At 44.4% G+C, this 26,892-nt stretch overlaps 1 protein-coding gene across 8 annotated transcripts; it reads left to right on the forward strand.

Moving 5' to 3' along the window:
• On the forward strand, positions 1–26,665 carry Prdm4 (PR/SET domain 4). Of its 8 annotated transcripts, none has more exons than XM_063262939.1 (12): positions 1–148; positions 393–597; positions 4,841–4,974; positions 7,315–7,500; positions 9,666–10,460; positions 12,187–12,336; positions 13,424–13,542; positions 14,960–15,045; positions 16,117–16,244; positions 16,796–17,110; positions 18,640–18,808; positions 25,143–26,665. In XM_063262939.1, exons 3-12 carry the CDS (start codon positions 4,842–4,844, stop codon positions 25,456–25,458), a joined length of 2,397 nt encoding a protein of 798 aa, XP_063119009.1. In that variant the 5' UTR covers positions 1–148; positions 393–597; position 4,841; the 3' UTR covers positions 25,459–26,665. The 8 variants fall into 8 exon arrangements, with proteins under 8 accessions (XP_063119009.1, XP_038934256.1, XP_006241223.1 ...); XM_039078328.1 differs by having other exon boundaries at positions 7–148; positions 13,403–13,542; XM_006241161.4 differs by having other exon boundaries at positions 51–315.
• Positions 26,666–26,892: the final 227 nt, after the last annotated feature.

A 26,892-nucleotide genomic window follows, 5' to 3' on the forward strand; every position in this document is an offset into this window, starting at 1 on the left:
TGCCGTACACGCACAGAGAGGGGGCGGTGCGTACCTACGGAAGGGAGGGTCGGAGCGCAAGCAGTGGGCAGGTTGCACGTACGCAGAATGGCTGGGAAGCCGGAAGCGGGCCCCGAGTGGCTGAGAAGCCGGAAACGCGCCCCCGAGGGTGCGGCCCTGAGAAGGCGGCGGGCCTGACCGGGCGGGGCCAGGCGGGAAATGTTTGGGGAGCTGTAAACTGGGCGCGGGGTCCTGGGAGGCAAGTGCGTCTGGGCCGACTTCTGGCCCGATGAAGAGCCAGGCGACTGGGCCAGTGCTCCCCAGCGCGGGCCTCAGGTGGGCGACGCGGCTGGGCGGGCTAGGGCGGCCGGGGCAGGGAAAGGCCACGGCTGATCGCTTTTCTCTTCTTCTAGGTCAGCCAGTCTTGCTGCCAGCGCTTCTGGGAAAACAGCCCCGGGCGCCGCCCAGCATGCCCGGCATTCGGCGCCGAGCGCAGCCGCCGGCCCTCGTAGACGTCGGGCGATGCGGGGAGGCGCGGCCACCGGCGGGATGTGGTAGCACGTGACACCGGCCCCTGTGCGCTCCTATCAGACGCCGGCCCCTGCCCTGGACGCGCAGGTGAGGAGGGCAGGTGGGGAGGGCCGTGGGAGCCGGGCGGACACCCTCGGAGAGGGCGTCTTTGTTTGGGTGCCTTCGGGGCACGCGTGTGACCTGTAAATGGGTTTGAGCACCTGAACCCAATAGAAATATCCAGAGTACTAGTTGATTCCTGGTGTGATTGTTCCGAATAGCCACACATTGTTAGCTGCTTGGCACCTCTTTATCTGTCGTTGAGTTATTTTAGCTTTTGCTATTTTAATTTGGTCTGTTATCTTCGACCTTCACCTTTGGGTTTGCGGGTTACAATAGCCAGGGATGGTGGAGTGCGGAGATGAAGTTATTAAATTGTGCGAGTCTCGTGAATTAGAAGGTCCTGTGCTAGCACAGCACAGCAACAAACCAAAGACCGAGTAGTGTTTATTTAGCTGGTATTTTCTCCAAAAGCTTCTAAAAAGGCTGCCAATAGAATGGGGGGAAAACATATTGATTGAAATTATTGGAGCTGGTCGATGCATTTTTCAAAGTGACCATATTTCTGTTAGTTTCTTAAATGTCATTTCCAGAAAAAAAGTGTGAGGTCTGCAGCCAACAAATGATTTTGTAGGTCGGTTAGAAACATAAAAACAGTTACGAATGATTTGTGGACGACACAGTGGCAAGTCAGAACTCAGTATCCTTACTTTAGGCCTTAGGGCTTCATATGAGATAGGTAGAATGGAATTGCCTTGTTGAATGGAAAGGCCCTTTGGGAATCACAATGTACATTCCTTCCTGGTGTCTTCTGTCTTTGAGTGCTTGTTACCTTTGGTTTGTGGCTGTTGAGGACATCACATTGTGCGGACTCTTATCAAAGCAGAAATCTGCTGAGCCTCCGTCACTAAAGTCTGGTTTGAGCTGGTTTGAGAAAATCCAGGATTTCACCCTCCTCCTCCTTCTCCTCCTCCTCCTCCTCCTTCCTCCTTCCTCCTTCCTCCTTCCTCCTCCTTCTTCCTTCCTCCTCCTCCTTCCTCCTCCTCCTCCTCTTCCTCCTCCTTCCTCCTTCCTCCTCCTCTTCTTCTTCCTCCTCTTCCTCTTCCTCCTCTTCCTCCCCCTCCTTCTCTTCTTCCTCCTGCCTTCTTCCTCCTTCCTCCTTCCTCTTCTTCCTCCTCCTTCCTCCTCCTCCCCCCCCCTTCTTCTTCTTCTGATATTATATTTAGACTTTCAGGAGCTTTCAGAATGGGAGGTGAAGCCATACACTTTACTCTGCTGTAATAAATTACTGTAATCTGTGTGTTGTAGGCCTTGTGGTTCTGGTGATGGTTGTGTTTTAGGTATTGTTGCAGGTGAAAAAATTTAGAGAAGTCTGTTTTAAACTAGCTGTAGCCTAGAAACTTTGCTAGTTAAAAGTACCAGTGGCTTCTTTAGGCTCTGAGTTCCCATTCTTCTGTGAGAAATGAAACTAAATCCTTTTTTTTTTTTTTTGAGCTGAGGACCGAACCCAGGCCTTGTGCTTGCTAGGCAAGCGCTCTACTGAGCTAAATCTCCCTTCTGTGAGAAATGACATACTTTTGTTGATCTATGGTCCTTCAGATAGTGTACCTCATTTGCCACGTGGTTCCAGCTGTCTTTCTGGGTGATAAGTGGGCATGTCTTTAACATTTTTTGGATGTAGTTGATATCCAAAAGCTAGTTTTATGATTACCATATAGATAGAGTGTAACTCTAGAGGTCTGTCCATGTAGGATTTTATACCCCACAGTATTAGCCAGGTTCTAATGTAAATAGAACTGTGAAAAAAAGCAAAACCAATTTTTATTTAAACAGGTAGTCAAGTTTCATACAATCAGTTTGACTTTTTTTTTAAAGATTTATTCATTTATTATATATAAGTACACTGTAGCTGTCTTCAAATACACCAGAAGAGAGCATCGAATCTCTTTACAGATGGTTGTGAGCCACCATGTGGTTGCTGGGAATTGAACTCAGGACCTCTGGAAGAGCAGTCGGGGCTCTTAACCGCTGAGCCATCTCTCCAGTCCCAAAACCAATTTTGTTTGTAGTTTGTTACTAGGTTAGGAGATTGGGAATCTTAAATTAGGTCTGAGTTCAAAACTCAGCTGTACCTCTGAATAGTTATGTGATTTTTATGTGGTTTTTTTTTTTTTACCTTAAAATCTAGGCTTTTTTTTTATCATTAACATGGGACTGAGGACTAAGGTACCAACCAGTCCAGGGCTGGGGAAGTGGCCCAGTGAATAAAAGCAGCTGTGTAGGGAGGCTGACAATTCCAGCCAATTCGGCCCATGGAACTCACATCAAAAACTGTAAGTCAAGCAGTCCTCAGGGAGATGGGAGTCAGACACAGAAGATCACAGGAGTTGGCAATCACAGCAACAAGAGAGACCCTGCCTCAATAACATGCAAGTTGAGAACTACTCCTGACCCCATAAACAGCCACAGCCCTTTTAACACGTATACAAGTATGTTAATTAAAAAGATAACAAAGTGGATTAGCTAACACTGCTGTCGATGTGACAGAATCCATGACAAGAAGCAACCTGAAGGAAGATGGTTTAATTTGATTTGCTGCTCTAGGGGATGCAGTCCAGTATGGTGAGGGAGGTAGTCACTTTGCAGCCTGTAATCTGGAAGCAAAGAGAAATATGAGGATGGGCTTGCTTCCTCACTTTTACCTAATGCAGGATCCTACCCCATTGAAGGTGGGTGTAAAAACCCTCATAGCCACACCCAGAAGTGTGTGGCCATGTGATTCTAAGTCCACTGTGGTTAACAGTGAAGATTTACCATCAAACAACCTCAAAGTGTGAAGTTAAGGAGAGGCAGGAGTAAACCACTTGCCTGTTGTTTCTTAGCTACCTGGGCTCACAGGAAGAATATGCTGCAGGAAATGGAGAGAAAGGATGGGAGGTCATTGAAGGTCTCCTTTAACCTCCTTTAAGAAGTCTAGCTTCTGTAAATGATAATATGACAGTCTCTAAATTCTGATTAAAACCTAGTATATTGGCATATATTTAAATTTTTATTTTTAATTTTGTGTTTGTGTCTATGCCTATGCACTGTGTGCATGGCCCTCTGTGGCCATAGGAGGGTGTGGAACTCCAGAGTACAGGAGGTTTCTGAAGCCCCCGATGACTCCTGGGAACTGAACATGGTTACTGGGGACTGAATTCACGTCCTCTGGAAAATAGCAAGGGCTCTACCCACGAGCCGTCTTCCCAGCTCTGTGTATTTTCTTTTGAGGCAAGATCTTGCTCTGCAGTGTAGACAGATCTTGAGTCTACCAGGCAGCCCACAGTAGTCTTGGAACTTCGTCAGTTCTCTTGACTCAGCCTCCCTGTTTCCATGCCACCACACCTAGCTAAAACAAATGCCTTCGATAACAGCCACCAATAATGCCGTTTCATAGCAGCATTCCCCGTGTGGTGCGGTTAGTGACAGTGCAGGATGGACTGTACAGAAAAGGCAACTCTCCTTTGCAGGGTGGCCGATGCCCCTCCTTCTATTGAACTACTTTATGATTTGAGACCTATGTTATGTCTTCGACACTTAAATCCTCTACCTTACTTTGCAGGATTAGTGTGAAAATTCAAAATTGTTTTAGTAGAGTTCTAGCAAAGCCTGTATGATGAACCTCAGTGTGTGAGGGTAGTAAGATTATTGCTTAATACGGTATGGCTACAGATTTTAAGGAAATACTGATTCTTAGGGAGAGCATGGTGTGTCTTTCCATCTGAATGGGTCTTAGGATTATTTTTAACTCACTGTAGAAAGGGTTAGTAAAACTATTCCAGTACTTTAAAGAAAGTGCCCAGAAACTACTGGTTTGAGCTGATAAGCCAAATGGAGACAGTGATTACAATGAGATTGATTTCCTACCAGAAACAGAGTAAGCCACCTTGGCTATTGCTGGAGAGCGAAGACTTGTGTTGGGTTTGGAACAAGGCAGATTGAATCCACCCGCGTGTGGTGTGCAGCATTGTTTCTTTTCTTTTCTTTTTTTTTTTTTTCTTTTTTTTTTTTTTTCAGAGCTGGGGACCGAACCCAGGGCCTTGCGCTTGCTAGGCAAGCGCTCTACCGCTGAGCTAAATCTCCAACCCCTGGTGTACAGCATTGTTATGCGTTAGCTAACCTTGAATCACAGTTCCTTGTTCTGGTTTCACTGACATATGTATAAAGAGAGTTGCTCAGGTCCTATTGCCTCTCCCTAGATTCTTGGCTCCTCTAACATGTGGACTCAATGGCTGTCTATGTTTTTTCCTAGGATGAATGACATGAACTTGAGCCCAGTGGGGATGGAGCAGCTGTCTTCATCCTCTGTGAGCAATGCCCTGCCAGTCTCAGGAAGTCACCTGGGTCTGGCTGCCTCTCCCTCTCACAGTGCCATCCCTGCCCCAGGTGAGTGGGAGGGGCATTGTGTTCAGTTCTGAATGTGTTCAGGGTAGTACAGGGAAACTAGTGCGTGGCCTCTGCGAAGGACTGTATCCTGCTGGACAGGGAGGAGTGGCTTTTTTCTGGTGCTCTCCTTTGGGTTAGTCTCTCTCATCCAGAGCTGAAACTGACTTGGCTTTTTATCGGGGCGCCTCACACTCTTCTGGTTGACACTTTGACATCATGTCCTTAATTAATAGAAGAAGATCGGTTGTTCCAACGCATTGAAATCGGGCTTGTTTTCTTTTAGATTGGAAACTGAGCACCTGTAAAAATGTACAAGGCCTGGCTTTGTGGGAAAGTAGTGCCAGGGATGGGGGACTTCTGTGGAACTTCCTGTGAGCATGCGTGTCCTCAGACACACAGGAGGGGCCTTGCTCTTCTAGCCCATGCCTTGATACACAAACTCCTGTTGTTGTTGTTGTGAGGTTGTTTTGTTTGAGAACTGGTCTTACATACACCCTGGGTTGGCCCCAGTCTTAATATAACCATGATGGCCTTGTGTCTTGATCCCCCTGGCTCCGCCTACCAAGTGCTGGGATTACAGGCCTGTGCCACTACTCCTGGTTCTGAAGACCCTGTACTGTCCCAGTTTTTCTTTTCCTATTAAAATGAGCAAGGATATGTAGCATTGTAATGTGGTATTGGACTTTATGTATAATATTTTAAATAATATGGAAGAGGTGTTTGATTCCTCATAGAAAATTATGTCCTGAATTAATAAGATTTAGCAGCCAAGTTATATTAATTGAAATTAGCATCTCTTAAGTGTCAACAAAAGAAATTTTAAAAAATTAAAGTTTATTTATGTGACTTGTGCATGTGTCTTGTCTGATTCTTGTTGAGAACATGGTGCTTCCTTATACACTGATACCTGAAGCAGCAGGCCCAGGGTCACTGTCTGTACCACATGTGTGCCTGGTACCCACAGAAGCCAGAATAGGGGTCAGATGCCCTGGAACCCAAGCTGCAGATGGTTGTGACCGACGTACCATGCGGGTGCTAAGGTTCTGACCTTGGGTCCTCCTGTAGGTGAGCAAATGCTCTCAGCTGCTTAGCCATCTGTCCAGCCCCACAAAACAAAACAAAAAAGCCCTAAGAGAGCATAGTGGAATATGCCGTAATCTCGTTGTTTTCAAATATAGGCAGGAAGATCAGTTGAGGGCCAACCTTTGACTTGGAACTGTCTTTGAAACTTGTTAACCCGTCTGTTTATCCCTTAACTATTCCTTTTAGGAAACAGTCTTACAAAGAAGAAAACGTTTATATTAAACAATATTCCCTCTGGCCAAAATATGCAGATTAGCACTGAGAAAGTTGGATGGTTAGGCACAGGAAAAGTCATTTAAGCATTTTGCAGATGAGTACAATCCGGGGTGGATGTAGTCTGAGGTCAGACGTTTTTATTGTGACATACAGTGCGTAGAGAAAAGGGCTGAAAATACGCACATACAGATCTACGTTTACCTTTAATCTGGACAGATCCCAGGTACAGACAGACCTGGTTTCTGTTTGTCACGTTTTTAGACAGGATTTCACTATGTTGCCTAGGCTCAAATTCAAAATACTTCTGCCTCCGCCTCCCTGGTCCTGGGGTTACATGTGAGTGTTGTAAAAGTGAGATGTGCAGTCATAAAAGTAAGAACACAGAGCTGTACAGAAAGTCATCACTGCAAGAGATCATACTGGGAATGGGTTTCGTTTTTGATAACTTTATTTTAAAGATTCATTTTTTATTTTATCTACTTGTAAGTCTATGCCCATGAGGGCAGGTGCCTTGCAGAGGTGAGTCCTGGAGCTGGAGTTGCACTGATAAGGTTGTTGGCAGTTGGCTAATTCTGGTCCTCTGGTGGAGCAGCGCGTTCTCGTAGCCACTGAGCCATCTCTCCAGACCGTTCGGTTGTTTTTAATGCTTTTTTTTTTTTTTCCTTTTAGCTGTTACTGAAACTACAGTGTTAATTGTTTGGATATTTAGGAGAACACAATTGGATGACTAGCGTAGCACTTTAAAAATACCTGATGTGTACACTTGCACACTGGTCTAATGTGAGGGCCAGGTTTGTTCATGCACATCTGTGATCCCAGCATTTTAGAAGATTGTAGTGGAGGTGAGCTGATAGACCCTTTCTGAGAAGTGATTTGGGGACTAGGACTGTTGGTGTGCTTGTTACAGATATTGCCCAATAATATCTTGGGTTATAAAGTGCTACCAGGGTGAGATTTTTGTTTTTGTTTCTGTAAGTTCTAAGAGTTTTTCTCAGTTGGTTTTAGGTACCAATCTTTTAATTTAAGATTTTTTTTTTTTAGGACTTCCAGTGGCAATTCCAAACCTCGGTCCCTCCCTGAGCTCTCTGCCTTCTGCCTTGTCTCTGATGCTCCCCATGGGCATTGGAGATCGAGGAGTAATGTGTGGGTTACCTGAAAGAAACTATACCCTACCTCCACCACCTTACCCTCACCTAGAGAGCAGTTACTTCAGAACCATTCTACCTGGTAAGTTTTATAGTTACTTGTTTGGTGGGGGCGGGGAGGGGGATGACCAACTTTTGATCAGTGTTGGGAGATTAGAGTTGACATCTTTTTTCTCTCATATTTGGATAGCAAACCCTGGGTTTGTCATTTGTATCTTTGCTTAGAATATGTATACAGTTCAGTATTAAAGAAGCAACTTGAATCTTGTTAGCACAGTTTTAGTTTTTCTAACTGTTCTAATTTTTTTGAAGTGGTGGCATGTAGAAAGGCATTTACCACTGAGCTGTGGCTGATGCCCTTTTTATTTTGAGACTGGACAACTAACACCCTGTATATGAAAATGACCCTGCTCCCAGTCTATGCTTTCCACCTGCAAAGTGCTGGAGTACAGCATGAGGGGGTTTGTTGCTGGTTTGAGACAGGGTCTGTCTTATGTGTAGCCCTGGAATCTGCTATAAAGACAAGGCTAGCCTCAAAATTTGAGTCCTTCTTTCTGGCTCTGCCTCCTCCGTATCAAAATTATAGATGAGCCCCAGCATGCCTGGCTTATGTTACCATTTTTTTCCTCACATCTGTATACGTATATGGTGTGCATGCGTGTGTATGAGGGCACAGGTATCCTTTGATGCATGTGCATATGGAAGCTAGAGGTTAATGTCAGTTGTCTTTCTCAGTTATTTTCTACCTAAATATTGAAGCAGGGTCTCTCACCGAACTCAGAACTTGCTGTTTCAATAGCATGGGTAGCTCACCAGCTCACATCAGTGGTCTGTGGGATTACAGGGGGCCACCATGTACGCAACATGGGACTTACATGTGGGTGTTGGGGATCCAAACTCAGACCCTTTGGCTTACGTGGCAGTGCTTCACCTGAGCCAGCTTCAGTTCCCTGTGGTACGATGTTAATCAGTCTTTTTACAAAGCGAACTATGATCACTGAATTTTGGTTCAGTGTTTTTAATTCTGTACTTTAACAGTTACCTCTCTGGCTTAAAGTTTATTGACTTTTATTCTGTTATAAATGTATTATATATACACTTTTTAGAAAATTTAGCAAGCGGGGAGAAAGGGAAGCCACATCTGTCTTTCTGGTACACTTTTATCTCAGCGCACAGGTTGCAGGTGTTTCGTGATTAAGATTGATTTCTCTGCAGTTGGGTGCCTTTGTACTTAGTATTTCTCCTACTACTGGGTGATTTTTCATAACCACTTCCTCTCCTTTTTTTGAAATAGGCTATATTGTTCTGGCTGCCCTAAGGACTCACTATGTAGACCAGGCTGGCTTTGAACTCACAGAGACTTGCCTGCCCCTGCCAAGTCCTGGGATTAAAGGGGTGTGCCACTGAGCCCAACACCTATGATGGTCTCTTTAAATAGCATACCCCTGTAATTCCAATGTGTGGGAGGCTGAAGCAGGGAGACCAGGAATTCAGAGTAGCCTTTGTCTCCAAAAATGAATAAATAAAAATCTCCTGATTAGATATTTGATGGTTTATTCTACCAGTGGCCAGCTTGATTTTTCCAGACTTTATTGATGTTCTTATGGGTGTCTTCTCTGTGTATACAAAATGCACTCAGGCATTTAGGGAAGGTTGCTGTAAATGGATGTTTAACGCAAGACAGTATGGTCATTGTTGAGGTTCATAAATACACTGTGTTTTAGTATATTCTTTCCCACTAACAGTTCTGCAGGTCAGGTCCCACATCCTTGGAAGCACAACTTTGCATTTGAGATGTAGTTTTACAGTAAGACTTTTATCGAGGCCCTGGGTCTGATCCCAACCTGCTCCTGTCCCCCTCCCCCCAAAAAAGTTGCTATAAAATATGCTTATTTTGAATAATTTAATGTGTTTTGATAGTTTTATAACAAGTTCTTAAATTTATTGTTTATTTACATATATTATAGAGCAGATTTTGGCATCTTAGGACCAAAGCATTGCAGTCACATAGCTGTGAGAGGTCGGTTTCATGTAGGTCATTCTTAATGGGCATCAGATCGGCTTCATGTGCTTAGGATTTGAGTTCTATAGAGAAGCTCAGAATGGTATATGTGCTACTTGTACAGTCATTGGTTAAAGAAGTAGTAGGCTGTTAACTTAGTGGTATTAGTAAAGAAATGGTTCCTAACACTTGACATTTATGTTTAACAATGTGCTAAATATCTCTGATGTCTCTTCTTTTCTCAGGCATTTTATCTTATTTAGCTGACAGACCACCTCCTCAGTATATCCACCCCAACTCTATAAATGTTGATGGAAATACAGCATTATCTATCACCAACAACCCTTCGGCACTAGATCCCTATCAGGCCAATGGAAATGTTGGATTAGAACTAGGCATTGTTTCAATAGACTCTCGCTCTGTAAACACTCATGGTGCCCAAAGTCTTCATCCTAATGATGGCCACGAAGTAGCATTGGACACAACAATCACTATGGAGAATGTCTCTAGGGTTACCAGCCCAATCTCCACAGACGGAATGGCAGAGGAACTTACAATGGATGGAGTTACAGGAGAACATTCCCAGATCCCAAATGGCTCCAGAAGTCATGAACCCCTCTCTGTGGATTCTGTGAGCAACAACCTTACAGCTGACACTGTAGGACATGGTGGTGTGATACCCATTCATGGGAATGGTCTGGAGCTTCCAGTGGTCATGGAGACAGACCACATTGCAAACCGGGTCAATGGGATATCTGACAGCGTCCTCAGTGATTCCATCCACACCGTGGCCATGAGCACCAACTCTGTAAGCGTGGCACTTTCTACCTCACACAACCTCGCCTCCCTAGAATCTGTTTCCCTCCAGGAAGTTGGCCTTAGCCTAGAGCCTGTGGCTGTCTCTTCCATCACCCAGGAAGTTGCCATGGGGACAGGTCATGTAGATGTATCCTCAGACAGCTTGTCTTTTGTACCATCTTCACTGCAAATGGAAGACTCCAATTCAAACAAGGAAAACATGGCAACCTTGTTTACAATTTGTAAGTGTGCTTCACTGTTCTCTTCTGGAAACACTTTTTGTGTATTTTAAGATTGCACGTGTTTGAAGGTTTTCTCTGCATGCATGTGCATCTGTCATGTGCATGCCTAATGCCTGCAGAAGCTAGGGCAGTGCTGGGCTCCCTGGAACTGGAGTTACAGGGAGATGGTGAGCCAACGTGCTGGTTCTGGGAATCAAACCTGGGTGCTCTGTAAGAGGAACAAGTGCTATTAATTGCTGAGCCATTTCTCTGGACCCCAAATGTTGGTCTTAAAATACCATTGTCCTAACCAGTGTTTGTCATAGTCAGATTCTGGTTAATGGAGTGTAGAAAGGAATTTCGTTTTGGAATTCTCTTTGCCCTCAAACTGTCCTTTTATTAATATGGTGCCATTTCCTCAAGTCAAATAATAAGGTGTCATTCCTCGTTCTTACAGTGATGCCCTGGAGTAGACAGACAATATGACTATATTGTCTACATTTTTCCATTTAATAGTCAGGGCGTTTTCCCAGACAGAGCATTACAGGTGTAAAACTTAACATAGATAATCTTGGTGATATACATTGCGCTTTCTCAGCATATGCCAGCAGGAAAGAGTTGCTAGATACTGTTATAACTGGGAAAATGTAGGTTGACGTGCAGTGATTGTCTTAGAGTGTATGATTACTGTGGTTGGGCATGTAAACGTTCTTTTTTATTAGGCAGTAACAAAAAACATTTGATTTGTTGGTTTCACTGTGTGCATAATCCATGCAGGAAACTTTCAAATGCTCACTGTGTGCTGTGCTCTGCCAGGGCAGGGGACAAGGCAGTGTACCAAAACAGTACCAGGAGGAACCTGTAGCTTGGCAGCTGTGGTACAGAATAACAGTAAAAGCGTGACATGGGGTCAAGCTCATGGTGCTTAAGGAGCTTGAAGAACAACTAACTGGGTGTGGAAGGGTCAGGGCATATTAGCCACAGAGGGCAGCGGATGTTAGCCTAGGCCTGAAGACAGGCAAGACTGCAGGCAATTGATGGGAAGACAGCCGCTAGCACCCCTAAGTGCCTAGAGTAAAAGTCATAAGTGGTTCAGGTGGCCGTGGTGGGAAGTGGGTCTGAGGGAACAGCCACCTGCGGAGAGAAGCAGGAACTGCACATGCAGGGCTTTTAGGGTGAGTGAGGGTTTTAGAGCAAGGATTGGTGTGGGGTTCTACTGCATGGAGTTGTTAGATTGGCTAGAGGCAATTACTGTAGGAAGATAATGCTGAAATGAAGTGAAAGGCGAGTAGTTCTTTACAGTAGAAATAACTTAAGATGAAGGAGGTAGGACATTATGAAGTCATTAGCGCTGCAGGTGGGTGGGATAAAGGGCTGGTGCTGAGGAGAAAGCTCAGGTTCCTGAATGAGACGCTCATGAATGTGCTGAAAGGAGGGAGCGTGCATTGTCCTTTTGGGAGGGAGGAGTGATGAGTCCATTTTAGACACTGGTTCAGTGTGAAGTGCTCAGTAGAGATAGCTAAAGGAGCCCCGGAAGAGGTTATCTGAAGGTAATAATCATGTCATGGAAATCGGATGCAACTGTCTGGAAAGGGTATAGGAGAACTTCTGTGAGGAGCCCTCTGTAGTCATCTTTTAAGTCTCCAATTAATAAGAAGTGTAATTAATTAGATCCTTACCGATTGCATTTAGTAATTAGCATTTGATAGCAAGTGGTAACTTAGCTTATGACATGTGCTGCCTACAGGGTGCACGCTTTGTGACCGAGCCTACCCCTCAGATTGCCCTGATCATGGACCAGTGACTTTTGTTCCTGATACACCAATAGAGAGCAGAGCAAGACTATCCCTCCCGAAGCAGCTTGTTCTCCGCCAGTCCATTGTGGGGACAGATGTTGGTAAGACTATTGGAAGAAACGACAAATCCCATCCGATCTCCTTTATGGGGTGGAGCTGTGAAAGTATACGTGTGGAATTATTGACTAGTTGGTCAAAAATCTAGTGTCTTCAAATTTTAGTAAAATTGTGTTAGGGAATGGTTGACTTCTCTGATGGTGAGAACAGTAAAGCCTGTAAAGCTTACGTGGGACGCCTCTCTTGAGAATCAGAATTGAATAGAAGCACAAATCCTGGCCTGTGTCTTTGACAGCCTCTGTTCTCAAGCATCCATTCTCAAATACCAAGCCACCATGCTTCTCCATGTTTACGTGTTTTCTAGTAAAATGTGGAAATTTACCTCTGGAAATCCCGTGGTACAGAAGATAGGCAGACTTTTAAAAAATGTACTTGTATAGCATTTTTCTTTTGAGGAAATCCCAGTTATCAGGGCTAACCCATATCTGAATTTAACAGCTTCTCAGTTACTGTGGCAGTCCTCTGAAAATGCAAAATTAGACTTATTATTTTCAGCTACAGCTTGGGCATGAATCTTGAAAGCACTAAACAGCTTAGATAATAGTCATGCATATATTAAGTGTAAGAGATTTTAGAATCTTGATTTATTTTATATAGGCTACTATTTTTTGATAAAATGTTTTCTGGTTTCTTATTCTAAAATAATGTGTTTGGAAGGAAGTAGGTTTTGTGTGTATACAGCAGGAATTTGATTTTTGTTTCTGTATTTCAATTTAGTGTGTGTGTGTGTGTGTGTGTGTGTGTGTGTGTATGTGTGTGTGTGTGTGTGTGTACAGGTACAGGCATGCCATGATACACAGGCCTGCCATGTGAAGTTCAAAGAACACCTTTTCAGAAGTGGAGTTCTGTGGGCAGAACTCAGGTCATCAACTCTCATGACGAGTGGCCCTGAGCTGTCCTGTTGCCTACTTTTGTCTGTTACTTTAGGCTAAGACCTACAGGTCTTAGCTGTCTCGGGGTTGTAGACACATCAAGTGAACGTGAGATTCTTTGTCTGGGTTAAGTGCCTGTCTCAATACCCTTATTAGTGGTTTAAATCATTTTGTGTAGTTGGTGTCCTTCCGTTGATAGGCGTGTGGACTGCAGAGACCATTCCCGTGCGGACTTGCTTCGGGCCTCTAATTGGCCAGCAGAGTCACTCCATGGAAGTGGCGGAGTGGACAGACAAGGCCGTTAGCCACGTCTGGAAGGTCAGTGCTGCAGAGACTTTGCCGACTCTTGGCTGCTACTGCTGGTACTGCTGGTTTTTGTAGCCCAAGCTGACTTCAAACTGAGGCCTCCTCCTCAGCGTCCTAGAGGTTGGGATTGCGCCATGCCAACACCTACTAGACATTCTTGGGGCAGTTTTCATTGTTTACAGCATGGCAAGTCAAAACTAGCCAGGACTGGGAATGCATTCGCCTGTCCCTTATTTTATATTACATTTTCTCTTATTTCTGGTGTAAGTTTTACAGTAGATACCAGCTGCTGAACAAATAGGGATAAACTGTTGCACTTTCCATTATATGGATTAGTGCAATGATTCTTTTTTTTTTTTTTTTTTCCCCGGAGCTGGGGACCGAACCCAGGGCCTTGCGCTTGCTAGGCAAGCACTCTACCACTGAGCTAAATCCCCAACCCATAGTGCAATGATTCTGATCTCTTTAAAAATCTTTATCTTATGTGTTTGGGTATTTTGCCTAAATGTATGTGCAGCACTTGTGTGCAGTGCCTGTGGAGGCCACAAGAGGGTGTCAGAGCCCCTGGAGCTGGAGCTGTAGACAGTGTGAGCTTCCCTGTGGGATCTGGGAAGTGAACCGTGAACATCTGCCCAGAGCTGTGCTCTTGAGCACTGGGCTGTCTCAGCCCCAATCTGAGTCATTTTTTGCATTTTGATTCCCTTTTTTATTAAAAGATTTATGTCTATACACACCAGAAGAGGGTATTAGATCTTATTACACATGGTCGTGAGCCGCCATATGGTTGCTGGGAATTGAACTCAGGACCTCTGGAAGAGCAGTCAGTGCTCTTAACCACTGAGCCATCTCTCTGGCCCCTGGCATTTTGATTTCTTAAGGCTGTTGAGGATATGAACTTTGTTTACAAAATAAAAGTTATTTTTAGTTAACTAAACATTCCTTCATTATTTGGCTTAGGAAACAGTTTTAGAATTAGGTGCAATTATTTCTATAGTTTCCTAATGGGAATATAAGATTTTGACATCAATAGCTGTACCAATAACATATTTATATAGACTCTTAAAGAATGATGGGTGCAGAATTGAAATGGTGAAGTGGTGCATCATAGGGGACTTAAATTTTAGTTATGACTGGAAGATGGGTAGAGGTGGCTCTCTGACTTAGGGCACAGTCATTCCCACTGCACCTATCTGGGAGTTGCGATGAAAGTGGATAGATAGGCAGACGGTAGTTTACCTTTTAGCCAAAGGTACCCAATAGTGCAGTCCCTCTGTACACGGAGCAGCACCTGCAGACCTCTAAAGCTCTCGAGTGTACTTCTGGAAACGAGAAGGGTGGTGACAGCAGTGGAAGGGCACTAGCTAGCACTTACTAGATGAGTGAAGGGAAGGTGGCCAGGTCACTTCACATGTGTTGCCTTTGCTGGCAGATATACCACAATGGCGTCCTAGAATTCTGCATCATTACAACCGATGAGAATGAGTGTAATTGGATGATGTTTGTGCGCAAAGCCAGGTAAGGCCTCTTTTCTAATGGTATCCTACCATTCAGATAGCTGTTCAATAGAAAACTTGGCATAAACTGTGGAAGAGCTGATGGACACATGTTGCCACTGGTACCTCGACGTCCTTAAGCCAGGCCTTCTCAGCATCTTCAATTTAGTAGCAGCTGGCTGGTGGGGACTGCAAAGCGGAATGTGTCTTTCTTTAAATACACATTTTATTTGGCTTCTGGGTCAATGAGGAATGATACAGTCGTCCATGAGTTTACAAGTCAGTGCCTCTTCATGTCTTTTTCAGGCTACTATTTGAGTTCATTTTTGTTAGCTTTCTATTTTCATAGATATATTTGTCATGAAGAATTTTTAAGACTTTATGGACATTGTGACTCAGGCCTAAAACAAGCAGTAACTAAGACTTGGGAGCCTGAGTCAGGGATCTCTGCAAGTTCTGGACTGGTCTGGGCTACATAGCACGTCCGAGGTCAGTCCGAACACAGTTTCAAAATAAGCAGGCACACTGCGTTTTAATTTGTTTTGAGATAGGATCTCATTATGTACTTTAGCCTGGCCTGGAACTCCTGTAATCAGCCCTGTCTTTGCATCTCATGTGCTGAGTGCCCATGCTTTGCTACCTGTTCATTTCGCATCTACTAACAGTCGGATGTTTCAGACTAAAGGAATACCTACTTACGTACTAAAGCAAGATTAGGTTTCTTCACAATCCCTAATAGGGAGGGTACAGAGTGACAGAAACAGTAGGGAAAATAGTTCTGTCTAAGCTGTCATTGGACTCTGCTTACAGAGGGTATGGTATGATGAGCGTATGTCAGAATGACTGTACTTGAGAGACGGGCAGCAGAGCTTATGGATAGGATTGCTGGACTAGAATGTGTAAAGCTTTAGTTTGAACCACAGAACTGAAGAAAAAGTATCCTTAGGCAAGTGCGATACATACTTGGAGCCCTAGCTATGTATTTAGAAGGCTGAAGCAGGAAAATTAATTGAGGCCAGATGTTAGCAACCAGCCCAAGCAACATAATGAGACCCTTCCTCTTACATTTGCTCTGTTGAATGTGATTGTGTAGGAACCGTGAAGAACAGAATTTGGTGGCTTATCCCCATGATGGAAAAATCTATTTCTGTACCTCACAAGACATCCCTCCTGAAAACGAGCTGCTTTTCTATTATAGCCGGGATTATGCTCAACAGATAGGTAAGTCCATGAGACTTGTCATCGTGAGTCTAGGGCAGTCCCACCAGGGACCAGGAAGAGGATTTGATAATGATTTTACAGTGGCAGCTTCATGCAGGCAAGCTGCCAGCTCTGTGTGTGAAGTGACAGAATCGGTTCTTCTTCTCTGGGCTGATGTTGCTGTTTCAAACAAGCTTTCATTGTTGGACTTTGAAGCGGGGCTTGTAAATTCCTGAAACTGTTCTTTGAGCTTCTTGAAAGTTAGCAAAGACCCTTCGGGTGGCTCTACTGTGTTGCGTGTTACAGTTATAGGTCTACTTGAGAGTTTGTGTGCACTACAGAATGTAAATAGTTTCTCCAGGAAAGAAGACCTTATCAATTCTGTTTACCAAGGGTTCTTGTGTGCCCTGGGGCACGATTTTAAATGATAGGAATATGGCACTGGACAGGCATATTAGTTTGACAGTGAGTTAGACAGTTTGGTAGAAGGAGAACTTGTAATCATCAGTTATTAATGTCAAGAATAATTTCAAAATTAAACTAACAGGAGATATTGATTTAATTTCTTAAAGGTGTTCCTGAACACCCCGATGTGCACCTCTGTAACTGTGGCAAGGAGTGCAGTTCCTATTCAGAGTTCAAAGCTCACCTGACCAGCCATATCCACAATCATCTCCCTAGCCAGGGCCACAGCAGCAGCCATGGGCCAAGCCACAGCAAGGAAAGGAAGTGGAAGTGCTCCATGTGCCCCCAGGCCTTTATTTCTCCTTCTAAACTCCACGTTCACTTTATGGGTCATATGGGCATGAAGCCCCACAAGTGTGATTTTTGTAGCAAGGCTTTTAGTGATCCAAGCAACCTACGGACACACCTCAAAATACATACAGGTAAGCTGTGTTGAGTCACTGGCATGCAGTTTTTATAGTTGTAAGAGTTTGGAGCCATAAGGACTTGGCAGAATGAAATTATTGAAAGTAGAGTTGTAATTTATGTTATAGAAGGTATGCAGATAGCCATGGGATGCCATTGGACTGTAAATCTGTGTGGTAGAAACCTAAGGCTCCTAAGGGTGTTGCTTCCAGTTACCAAGGTGTTTCATTTTTAAGGAGCCCTACTGTGCAGTTTTTATATTTGAGCTTCCAGTTTCTAAATTCCATGTCAACCGTCTTTAAAAAATGATTTGTTTGTATTTTATGTGTATGACTCTTTTGCCTATGTGTGTACCACTTGCATCAGTTCTTTGGAGGACAGGAGAGGGCATCCATCCCTGGAATTGAGTTACAGATGGTCATGAGCTGCCACAGGGTGCTGGGAACTCAACTCAGGTCCTCTGTAGGAGTAGCCAGATAAGCAGATGAACTGTTGGCCATCTCTGCAGCCTCTTAGCTCTTCCCCTCACCTCCTCACTCCATACATGCTCCGTCATAACCAGTGAGGTCTTAGCTTTCCTGATTGAATCATTTCCTCTACAGATCACTAGAAGGAAGTTCCATTTCCAGCCTGTTGTTTTAAGACGGGGTAGTTTAAGACCGGGTGTCCTGGAGAAGCTAAACACCCACTGTAGTTTCCTTCCTCCCTTCCTCCCTTCCTCCCTGCCTGCCTGCCTCCCTCCCTCCCTCCCTCCCTCCCTCCCTCCCTCCCTTCCTTCCTTCCTTCCTTCCTTCCTTCCTTCCTTGTTTTATGTTTTTTTGTTGTTTGTTTTGTATTTTCCCAATTTGTTAGCTCTTGTCCTAGAATTCTCTTAAAATATAATTGGAAGGATTTGATTTCATTTCTGCTTTGTGAGATCATACCATGTTTGTTTTTGTTTTGTTTGTTTGTTTTTTGTTTAAAGAAAGAAAGAGAGAAAGAAAAATACAAATTATTCAATGGAAAGGCCTATGGACCTGTAGATAGATGGTATAGTTGGCGAGTTATCTCTCTTTTGAAGTGAGTCATCACCTCATGCTTGCTGAGGATGACTTTGAACTTCTGACCCTCCTATGTCAACTTCCCAAGTGTTGGGCTCAGAAGCGTGCACTGCTGTTCCTGGCTAATGTGGTGCTGGAATCGAATCCAGGGCTTTAGGTATGCCAGACAAGTACTTTACACTCTAAAATTGCTAATCCCAAGTTCTTTTAAATTTGGTAGGGACTGATATCATAAAATGCCTTTTCCTCAGAGTTGTATGTGTGCTAGCTGTAAGCACGCACTTTCAGCTGAGAGGTCCTAGGAGGGCAGGCTAACTGGCTTTGCTCGATTTAGGTTATAAATGGACTGACTTAAATTGTTTTTAGAGGCAGCATAGGAGAGTGGAGTGCCAGGCAGGAGTCAGTTCTGCTTGATTCTTTCTCGGGTTCTTTCTCCAAACTTGCTTCCTTGTCAGAGAATCTGTTGTTATTTCATTCTCAGTGTGGTGTCCTGGAATGATTTGCAGGTCAGAAGAATTACAGGTGTACTTTGTGTGACAAGTCTTTCACGCAGAAGGCTCACTTGGAATCTCACATGGTCATCCACACGGGTGAGAAGAATCTCAAGTGTGATTACTGTGACAAGCTATTCATGCGGAGACAGGACCTCAAGCAGCATGTGCTCATCCACACACAGTAAGTGTCCTGCACTGAGCATGCCGCTTCCCCGAGCTGAGCCACTGTGTGTGCGTCTCTGAACCTGAGGTGCTGAGTGCTGTCTGCTTCTCCCTTTACAGGCTAGTGTCCAGATAAACCAGCAGTCCTCTGTCAGTCTCGCCCTAACACCCAGGTACTGGGGTAGGGCACGGTAGACAGACCACAGGCTGATATCCTCTGGCTATTAACTTTCTATTATTGTTATAGGGGCCAGAGCTGATGGTTTCTGGCAGTTGACTCCTGATAGCAGCAGGGGATTAGAAAAAGAAACTTAATTACTTGGGCTCTTTAATTCAGGGGCCTCTCATTGTCCAGTTGGAGCTCGTTAACTCTTCCTGAGAAGGAAAAAGAATAAAGAGAAAGTTGTGCATAGACACACACGCACGCACACTCACTCTCAGGTGGGCCTGACCATCAATTTCACTGATTTTACAAGTGCACATGCATGCTTATATACATATATGTATATAAGTACATATGTATGTATGTATGTATGTATGTGCACACCTATAGACGTATAAGCATGTATATACACATATACATGTTTGATGAATGGAACAGAGTCCCATCTTTATCTTTTTTCTCAGCCTTTTTTAGCTTCTTAGACAAAAGTTCTTTATAAAATTACCTCACAGGTAAAATGTTGCACAAAAAGAAGTTACTGAAGGATGTTGATGGTAAGTTCAAAGTGGTATTTCACAAATTCAAAGCAACAGTTTCATGTGGCCTTGTTTTATCTTACTGCATACGTGTGGCCTTCTCCTTTGACTTGACCTAGAATGAATGTTTTTCTTGTTCATAATTTGTCCCATGATTCTTTTCTTTTTGGTACAATTTATGAGAGCTCATTGTATTCCTTATTACGTGACCTTTACTTATTATTCTGTGAGGCAGGGGCCTGTTCTATTCTTGATTCTAACTTCATTATATTTTTTTGGCAAGTTATCTCCTTAAACTTTCTCCCTAAAATTATTTGAATCAAATCAGGAATTCTGTAAAGTCATTAATTCATCTAAACAGCATTATTATACGAAAGTACCTCTTTATATTGATCTGTAGGAAATTTGCAAAGTGTGGTGAAATCCTGGGACGAATTCTCCAAAGTCCGGCCCCTCAGAGTGTACCCATCCCAGCCATGCACGATGGAGGGCCATCTCTAGAAAACTCGCTGGCTTTCTGTAGCCTTTCCTACATGTCTCGTGCCAGTCCTTAGGCTGTACTATGGAAGATTTCATATTTTTATGTTCTTTGCATTCATTTTTATCCATGTTTTTAGAACATTAAGTCTTTAAAATGGCGTCTTGGATGCTTGATGCTCAGTGCTATGCTGGGGATAGAGATAAAGATATTGTCCTGATCTTCAAAGAGCTCCAGACTTGGAAAGTGAATCAGTAAGTCGGGAGCTCCCATGCTGAGCTGCACTGGGTGCCGCAGCTCCATACCAGTGCAGCCCTTCAGCCTGACCTAGCAGTGTACGCCTGTAATCTCATCCACTTGGAGACTGAGTCAGGCAGACTGCGAGTTAGAGGACAGTCAAAACAGAAACGGGGTGCTGGAGAGGTAGCGCAGTGGTTAAGAGCAATGACTGCTCTCACAGAAAGCATGGAAGCTCACAACAGACTATGACTCCAGTTTCAGGGGTTCCAGCCTCTTTAGGCACCAGGCTGGCAAGTGCTGCACAGACATACGTGCAGGCAAAACATTCCACACATAACAAATAAATGCTAAAGGCTTGACGATGGTGGAGCAAGCCTTTAATCCCATCACTTGGGAGGCAGAGATCTCTGTAGGTTCAAGGCCAGCCTGGTCTACAGAGCCAATTTCTAGGACAATCAAGGCTGTACTACACAAAGAAACCCTGGCTTAAAAACAAAACAAACGGGCTGGAGAGATGGCTCAGTGGTTAAGAGCACCCGACTGCTCTTCCAGAGGTCATGAGTTCAATTCCCAGCAACCACATGGTGGCTCACAACCATCTGTAATGGGATCTGATGCCCCCTTCTGGTGTATCTGAAGACAGCTACAGTGTACTTATATATATAATAAATAAAATAAATCTTTTAAAAAAAAATAAAATAAAAATGCTTTCTTAAAAAAAAAAAAAAACAAACAAGACACAAAGTCTTAAAACCAAAGGGTTGGTAACACAGTAAAATAATAGAGCAGTTATCTGTCCTGAGGCCTGGGGTCTGGTCCCCAGTACAGAAGAAGGGGCACATAAGCCAGCCTTAGGGATCTGGCCACACTCACTCCCTAGTAGTTTGAGCTTAGTCTTAAGATCAGTAGGAATTAAGAAACTAGAAAGGATAAGGAGTTAGAATGCTATTCTAAATAGCAGCAAGGGTGTGAAAATACCATAGGCAGAAACATAGAAGAGAATATGGAACATGTTTCTCTCTGTTAGAACAGAACAGTAGTTTGGAGAGAGTGGTGAGAGGCACACCCTACATCATAAACAATCTCTTTTTTGAGATACGATCTCATTTATCCCTAGTTGGCCTTGAATTCACTATGTAGTTAGGGAGGACCTAATATAATTAGTGCTGTGGTCACAGGCATTTATGCAGTGCTGGGGACCTAGCACAGGCTCTCTACTGAGCATTCCCTATTGAAAGTCTGCCAAGGAAATTAGATTTCATTCTCAGAGTAATGGTGAGCTGTGAACAGATTGGCTCCCCTACCTACTGCCTTCTGGGGCAGTTCTATGCTAAGGATGTGTGTGTGGTTAATAGAGAAACAATTTAGCATTTTTTAATTGGATTTTTTTATTTACATTTCAAATGTTACTATTCCCTTTCCCAGTTTCGTGTCCATAAACCCCCTATCCCATCCCCGTCCCCTTCTATAAGGGTGTCCCCCTCCTCAGCCACCCCCACCCCCGATATTCCCCTATACTGGGGGTCCAACCTTGCCAGGATCAGGGGCTTCTCCTTCCATTGGTGCCCAATAAGGCCATCCTCTGCTACATATGCAGTTGGAGCCCAGGGTCAGTCCATGTCTTTGGGTAGTGGTTTAGTCCCTGGGAGCTCTGGTTGGTAGGTATTTTTGTCCTTATGGGGTTGCAAACTCCTTCCACTCTTTTAATCCTTTCTCTAATCCCTTCAATGGGGTACCTGTTCTCAGTTCAATGGTTTGCTGCTAGATTTCACCTCTGTACTTGACATGTTCTGGCTGTGTGTCTCAGGAGAGATCTGTATCCATTTACTGTCTGCATGCACTTCTTAGGTTCATCAACCTTATCTAGTTTTGGTGGCTGTATATATATGGGTCACATGTGGGGCAGGCTCTGAATGGCCGTTCCTTCAGTCTCTGCTCCAAACTTTGCCTCCATATCCGCTCCTATGAATATTTTAGTTCCCCCTTTTAAGAAGGAGTGAAGCATCCGCACTTTGGTCATCCTTCTTGAGCTTCATGTGGTCTGTGGATTATATCTTGGATGATTCAAACTTTTGGGCTAATATCCACTTATCAGTGAGTGCATACCATGTGTGTTTTTCTGTGATTGGGTTACTTCACTCAGGATGATCAATTTAGCATCTTTTAAAAGTTTAGTTTACCAGTAGTAGTTGTATATATGTAGTTGTGCAGACATTTATGGACTTTAAGGAAAGGGGTATCATGTTTGGTGACATACCTACCTCTTTTGTTTAGGATGGTCAGAGGTTAGTTAATTCAAGGGGCATGGGTTGCGGGGGGCTATGGGGGTGGACACCAGGCAGGAGATTGCCTAGGAATGTTTTACTGGATTTGGGCGTAAGACATGGTCTCTCCTGCCATTAGTCATAGCGGTCGTAGGCAGGCGCAGTAGACAGTGTTGTCCTCCGCTGTGAGCAAGTGCTGGGAGACGCGAGTTCACTGTAAACCTTATGTCCTAAAGAATCTCTGAGGCGTCGGGATCTAGAGTAGCTATCAAAGGACTTTTTTCCCTCCTCTTTCTGTTAGAGAGTTTTGTTTAGCCCAGATTGATCTCAACCTCCTCATTAGCTGGGGTCACTGGTGGGCACCACTATATAATCTTTTAAAGACATACTTGTGTGTGTGTGTGTGTGTGTGTGTGTGTGTGTGTGTGTGTGTGTGTGTGTGTGATGCATACATGCTGTGGTGTTCATATGGAGGCAGAAGACAACTTCTGGGTCTGCCCTTCTTCCTTGTGAGTCTCGGGAATTTGTCTGTCTAACTCAGCTTGTCAGGCTTCAGGCAGATGTCTTCCTTGCTAAGCCTTCTTGCTGACCATATAAAGGATCTTTTACAATCAAGTCTTCATTAGTTTCATTAATACTGTGAGGTTTTGGTTAATTAGACCCTGATAATCAAACAGAAGTTGTACAGTGTGAGAGGTGAGGAGGTCTCTGGGGTCATGTAAGTGCTCTCCTCAGTGCAGATGCTCAAACAGGGCTTTCACCAGCAGCAGCCCAGCAGGAAGAAGTAGTCAAGATTACACTGCGAGTTGGGCACTTGGCAGAATGAGCTGCACGTTCCCTGCCTGGGCCTCCAGAGCTGTGAGGAAGTAGCACCGTTTGCTTAGGCCCCCAGCCGCCTGGTGTGAAGGTCGGTGTGAGAGGGGTGTACGTGAGAAAAGAGCTTCAGTTTCTTCTCTTAAGACACTTTTTTTTTTCTTTTTTCTTTTTTCGGAGCTGGGGACCGAACCCAGGGCCTTGTGCCTGCTAGACAAGTGCTCTACCACTGAGCTAAATCCCCAACCCCCTCTTAAGACACATTTATAGACTCCACATTCTCTGCTATAACTAAACCCAATTCCAGAAGTCCCACCTCACCATGGAGGTTAGGGCTTCCGAATAGGAATTTGGGGCTGTGGGAGATGGGAGAGAGACTCAGTCCTAATACTGCCTGTTACAGACACAGGAAGGGGCGTGTTAACAACCGCTGACTGGATCCCTCCCGACTTAGTGATTCTAATGTAATTGCCTGGGACCAGAGCCCCAGCCTTTTCCCTTCCTTCCCCTACTGTGCTGAAGTGGGGTTATAGGAGTGTACCTGCATGGCTAAATCTCCCCTCATTACCCTTTCTTAAGACTTGTTTTAAACTATGTGTATTTGTGCACACAAGGAGTCAGAAGAGGTTTCACTGCCTTAGGTTTCCTCAAGCTGACCGGCAGTAGCCTTCAAGGTGGGTACTGGGCACTGACATCAGCTTCTCTCTGCAAGAGTGGTCCACACCCTTGACCCTGAGCCCCTGCAAGTCTTGCTGGTTTTAAAAAGGGCCCCACGTGACTGAATGCAGCACTGTGGGACATACTAACTTTCAAAGTGTCTCTGGCAGATGGGGTGTTATTTCTTTCTGAATAACCCATACTCAACGTAATTTTGGGGGGAAGGGAGAAGTTTTGTTCTGGGTGAGCTTCTGTTAGCTTCTGTCCTTTCATTCTGACCCTTACCCTCTGCAGAGGTTTAAACATAGGTTTAACACCTCTTTTTTAGGAGGTGGGGGCTGAAGATGTGTGCTATGAATTGCAAGGCAAGTGCTCTACCACTGAGCTAAATCCCCAGGCCCTAACCATTCTATAAAGGAGGAACTTTATGTAATCTGTGGTCACTGTCATGTTTCCATATAGCTCTCTTTTTATCAGGGCATATGTCTTTATACTTTCTGCAGCTTGTCCTATCGGTTAGTTTCAAGTTTGGTCCCCCACAGGTGAACACAGTATTTTTTTTTTTTTCTTTTTTTTCCGGAGCTGGGGACCGAACCCAGGGCCTTGTGCTTGCTAGGCAAGTGCTCTACCACTGAGCTAAATCCCCAACCCCTGTGAACACAGTATTTTATGATTTGTTTAGGAGGGAGAGTTTTAGTTCTATGCTTGCTTAGTGTGCTTAAAACAGAACTGTCAGCTTCCTTGACCTTGAAAGGTGGGTGTATATTTTGCTTCCAAGTTTATATTTCTCCTGTGTATATCCCTTCTGTCTGTCTGCCTGCCTACCCATCAGTATATACACATACATACATACATATATGTATGTGTATACACACACAGATGTAGAGATTCCTGCTTATGGAAATATAAAACCGAAAGCCACCAGACTGCGAAGAACAGGAGAAACCAGTTGCAGACTGTTTTGTAAATACTGCATATTAATGAAAGGGAACAAACTGCAGGTCCTTGGTCAGCTTGAGTGAACGTGACAGGCTTCACTTTCAGTGTAAGACACCTACACTGGATGGTCCTGTTTGCATAGTACTCTGCAAGGGAAGAGCAGCCTGGTTCTAACAGTTCCTATAAAGGCCTGAGGTAGGCGATTTATGTGACTCCATTGTTGTTTACACCCCAAGCAGATGTTACTCTTATGTTTCTCTTAGAGAACGCCAGATCAAGTGTCCGAAGTGTGATAAACTGTTCCTGAGAACAAACCACTTGAAGAAGCATCTCAACTCTCACGAGGGAAGACGAGACTATGTCTGTGAGAAATGCACAAAGGCTTACCTAACCAAGTACCACCTCACCCGCCACCTGAAGGCCTGCAAGGAGCCCGCCTCCAGCTCCTCCGCCCAGGACGATGAGGACGAGGATGGGGACTCGGGGGAAGACGGTCTCCCAGGCTCCATGACGACAGAGGGCTGCAGGATGAGCAGTGCTGTTTACTCAGCAGATGAGTCTCTCTCCGCACATAAATAAGAGGAAAAAGCAACTGCTTTGGATGGCACATACACTGGGGAAACATAACCAGCCCACTGTAGTGGTTTTATAGGAAATGCTTTCTGATCCCTAACCCGCTGTTAAGAGTGGACTGAGTGGGGGTAGCTAAAGCACTTACAGAGGTCTGCCCAAATGGATTCCTTACGCGGGCCGGGAGACGGGCATGCGTCTGTCTGTCTAAGGAGGGGGTGGCAGTGAAAGGGCCAGCTTTTGATGCCTGTTCTTTATTTACTTGGTAGTTTGGGAGATGCACTTATGCGTGAGTGGAAGTGCCCTTTTATCCAAACAAATGTGATTTATCTCACATTGTTCCATTTCCCCTCAGCCAGCCAACGTGACTTGCCATCCCACTGCTCACTACATATTACGCACTCACTATTGTAAGGTATGCATTTCAGAGAGAATTGTACCACAGCCGTGTTAGGATGACTAATCACAGAGTAATACCTGCCTACCTTCTGGCCATTTGGGAGTTTAGATCCTGCTTCTCAGTCTTAGCAGGGGTTGAGAGGGCAGGTAAAGAAGCAGTCCCAGTCAGAGGACAGTGACTGATAGAGGGAAAGGTCCAGAAACCCACCTTCCATGGAAGCTAAGGTTAGCCACCTAGATATGTGTACATGTACATCTTTGTGGTCTAGCCATGTCTCTGTCTTCAGGAAAGCCTTCAGTCTTTCCTTGAGGACCTAGAATATTAACAGTGTTCAAATAATGCCTGCTGGGTAGTCTCCAGTCAGCTAGCGCACACGGGCTCACCTGACGAGATTGGTTCTTCCGCCTACAGGAGGAGGGGATGCTTTTTTTTTTTAAATGTAGGTTTACTTTATGAAAACCATTAAAATGTTGCTAGCTGGAAGCAACAAGTAGTTCCAAATGCATTGGTGGGTTTCAGTTAGGCCTTCCCAGTTGTCTTCCTTGCTGAATCCTCACCAGCCAAGTGTAGAGGATCCCAAGGATCTGGAGGACAGAGAAGGCTTATTAGTCACCCGTGTGAGCAGGCACACCCAGCTTTTGTCAAGAAGCAGACACCCTGAACTTGACGGGATTGATGGAACCTGCCTTCCTGCTCAAGGGCACAACCTTGGCTGACTCTGCTGGGGAGGATTTGCTGCTAATGTATTTATAGAATGAATTTATTTCATTCAAATCTGTATTCCTCTAGGAAGAATTAAAATCGTTTTTAATGAAAGTATGGTGTTTCTCATACTCTTTTGTGGAGGAAGGACTTGAGTGTTAAAAAGAAGGAAGTGTTTTAGTTGTGGCTCTGAGGTCATATCCTAATTGTTTCTGTGTAATGGTTCTCAGAATGCTGCTGGGCTTTCTAGCCTCTCCTCCTGCCCTCTTAGGGTGGGGCTTTACTGTTGCCTTGGAAACCAGCAGTTTCCAGTTGAAGACTAGGTCTACAGTTGAAGGCCA

The sequence above is a fragment of the Rattus norvegicus genome, chromosome 7 (genome assembly GCF_036323735.1).
Source record: "Rattus norvegicus strain BN/NHsdMcwi chromosome 7, GRCr8, whole genome shotgun sequence".
NCBI classification, from domain to species: Eukaryota; Metazoa; Chordata; class Mammalia; order Rodentia; family Muridae; genus Rattus; species Rattus norvegicus.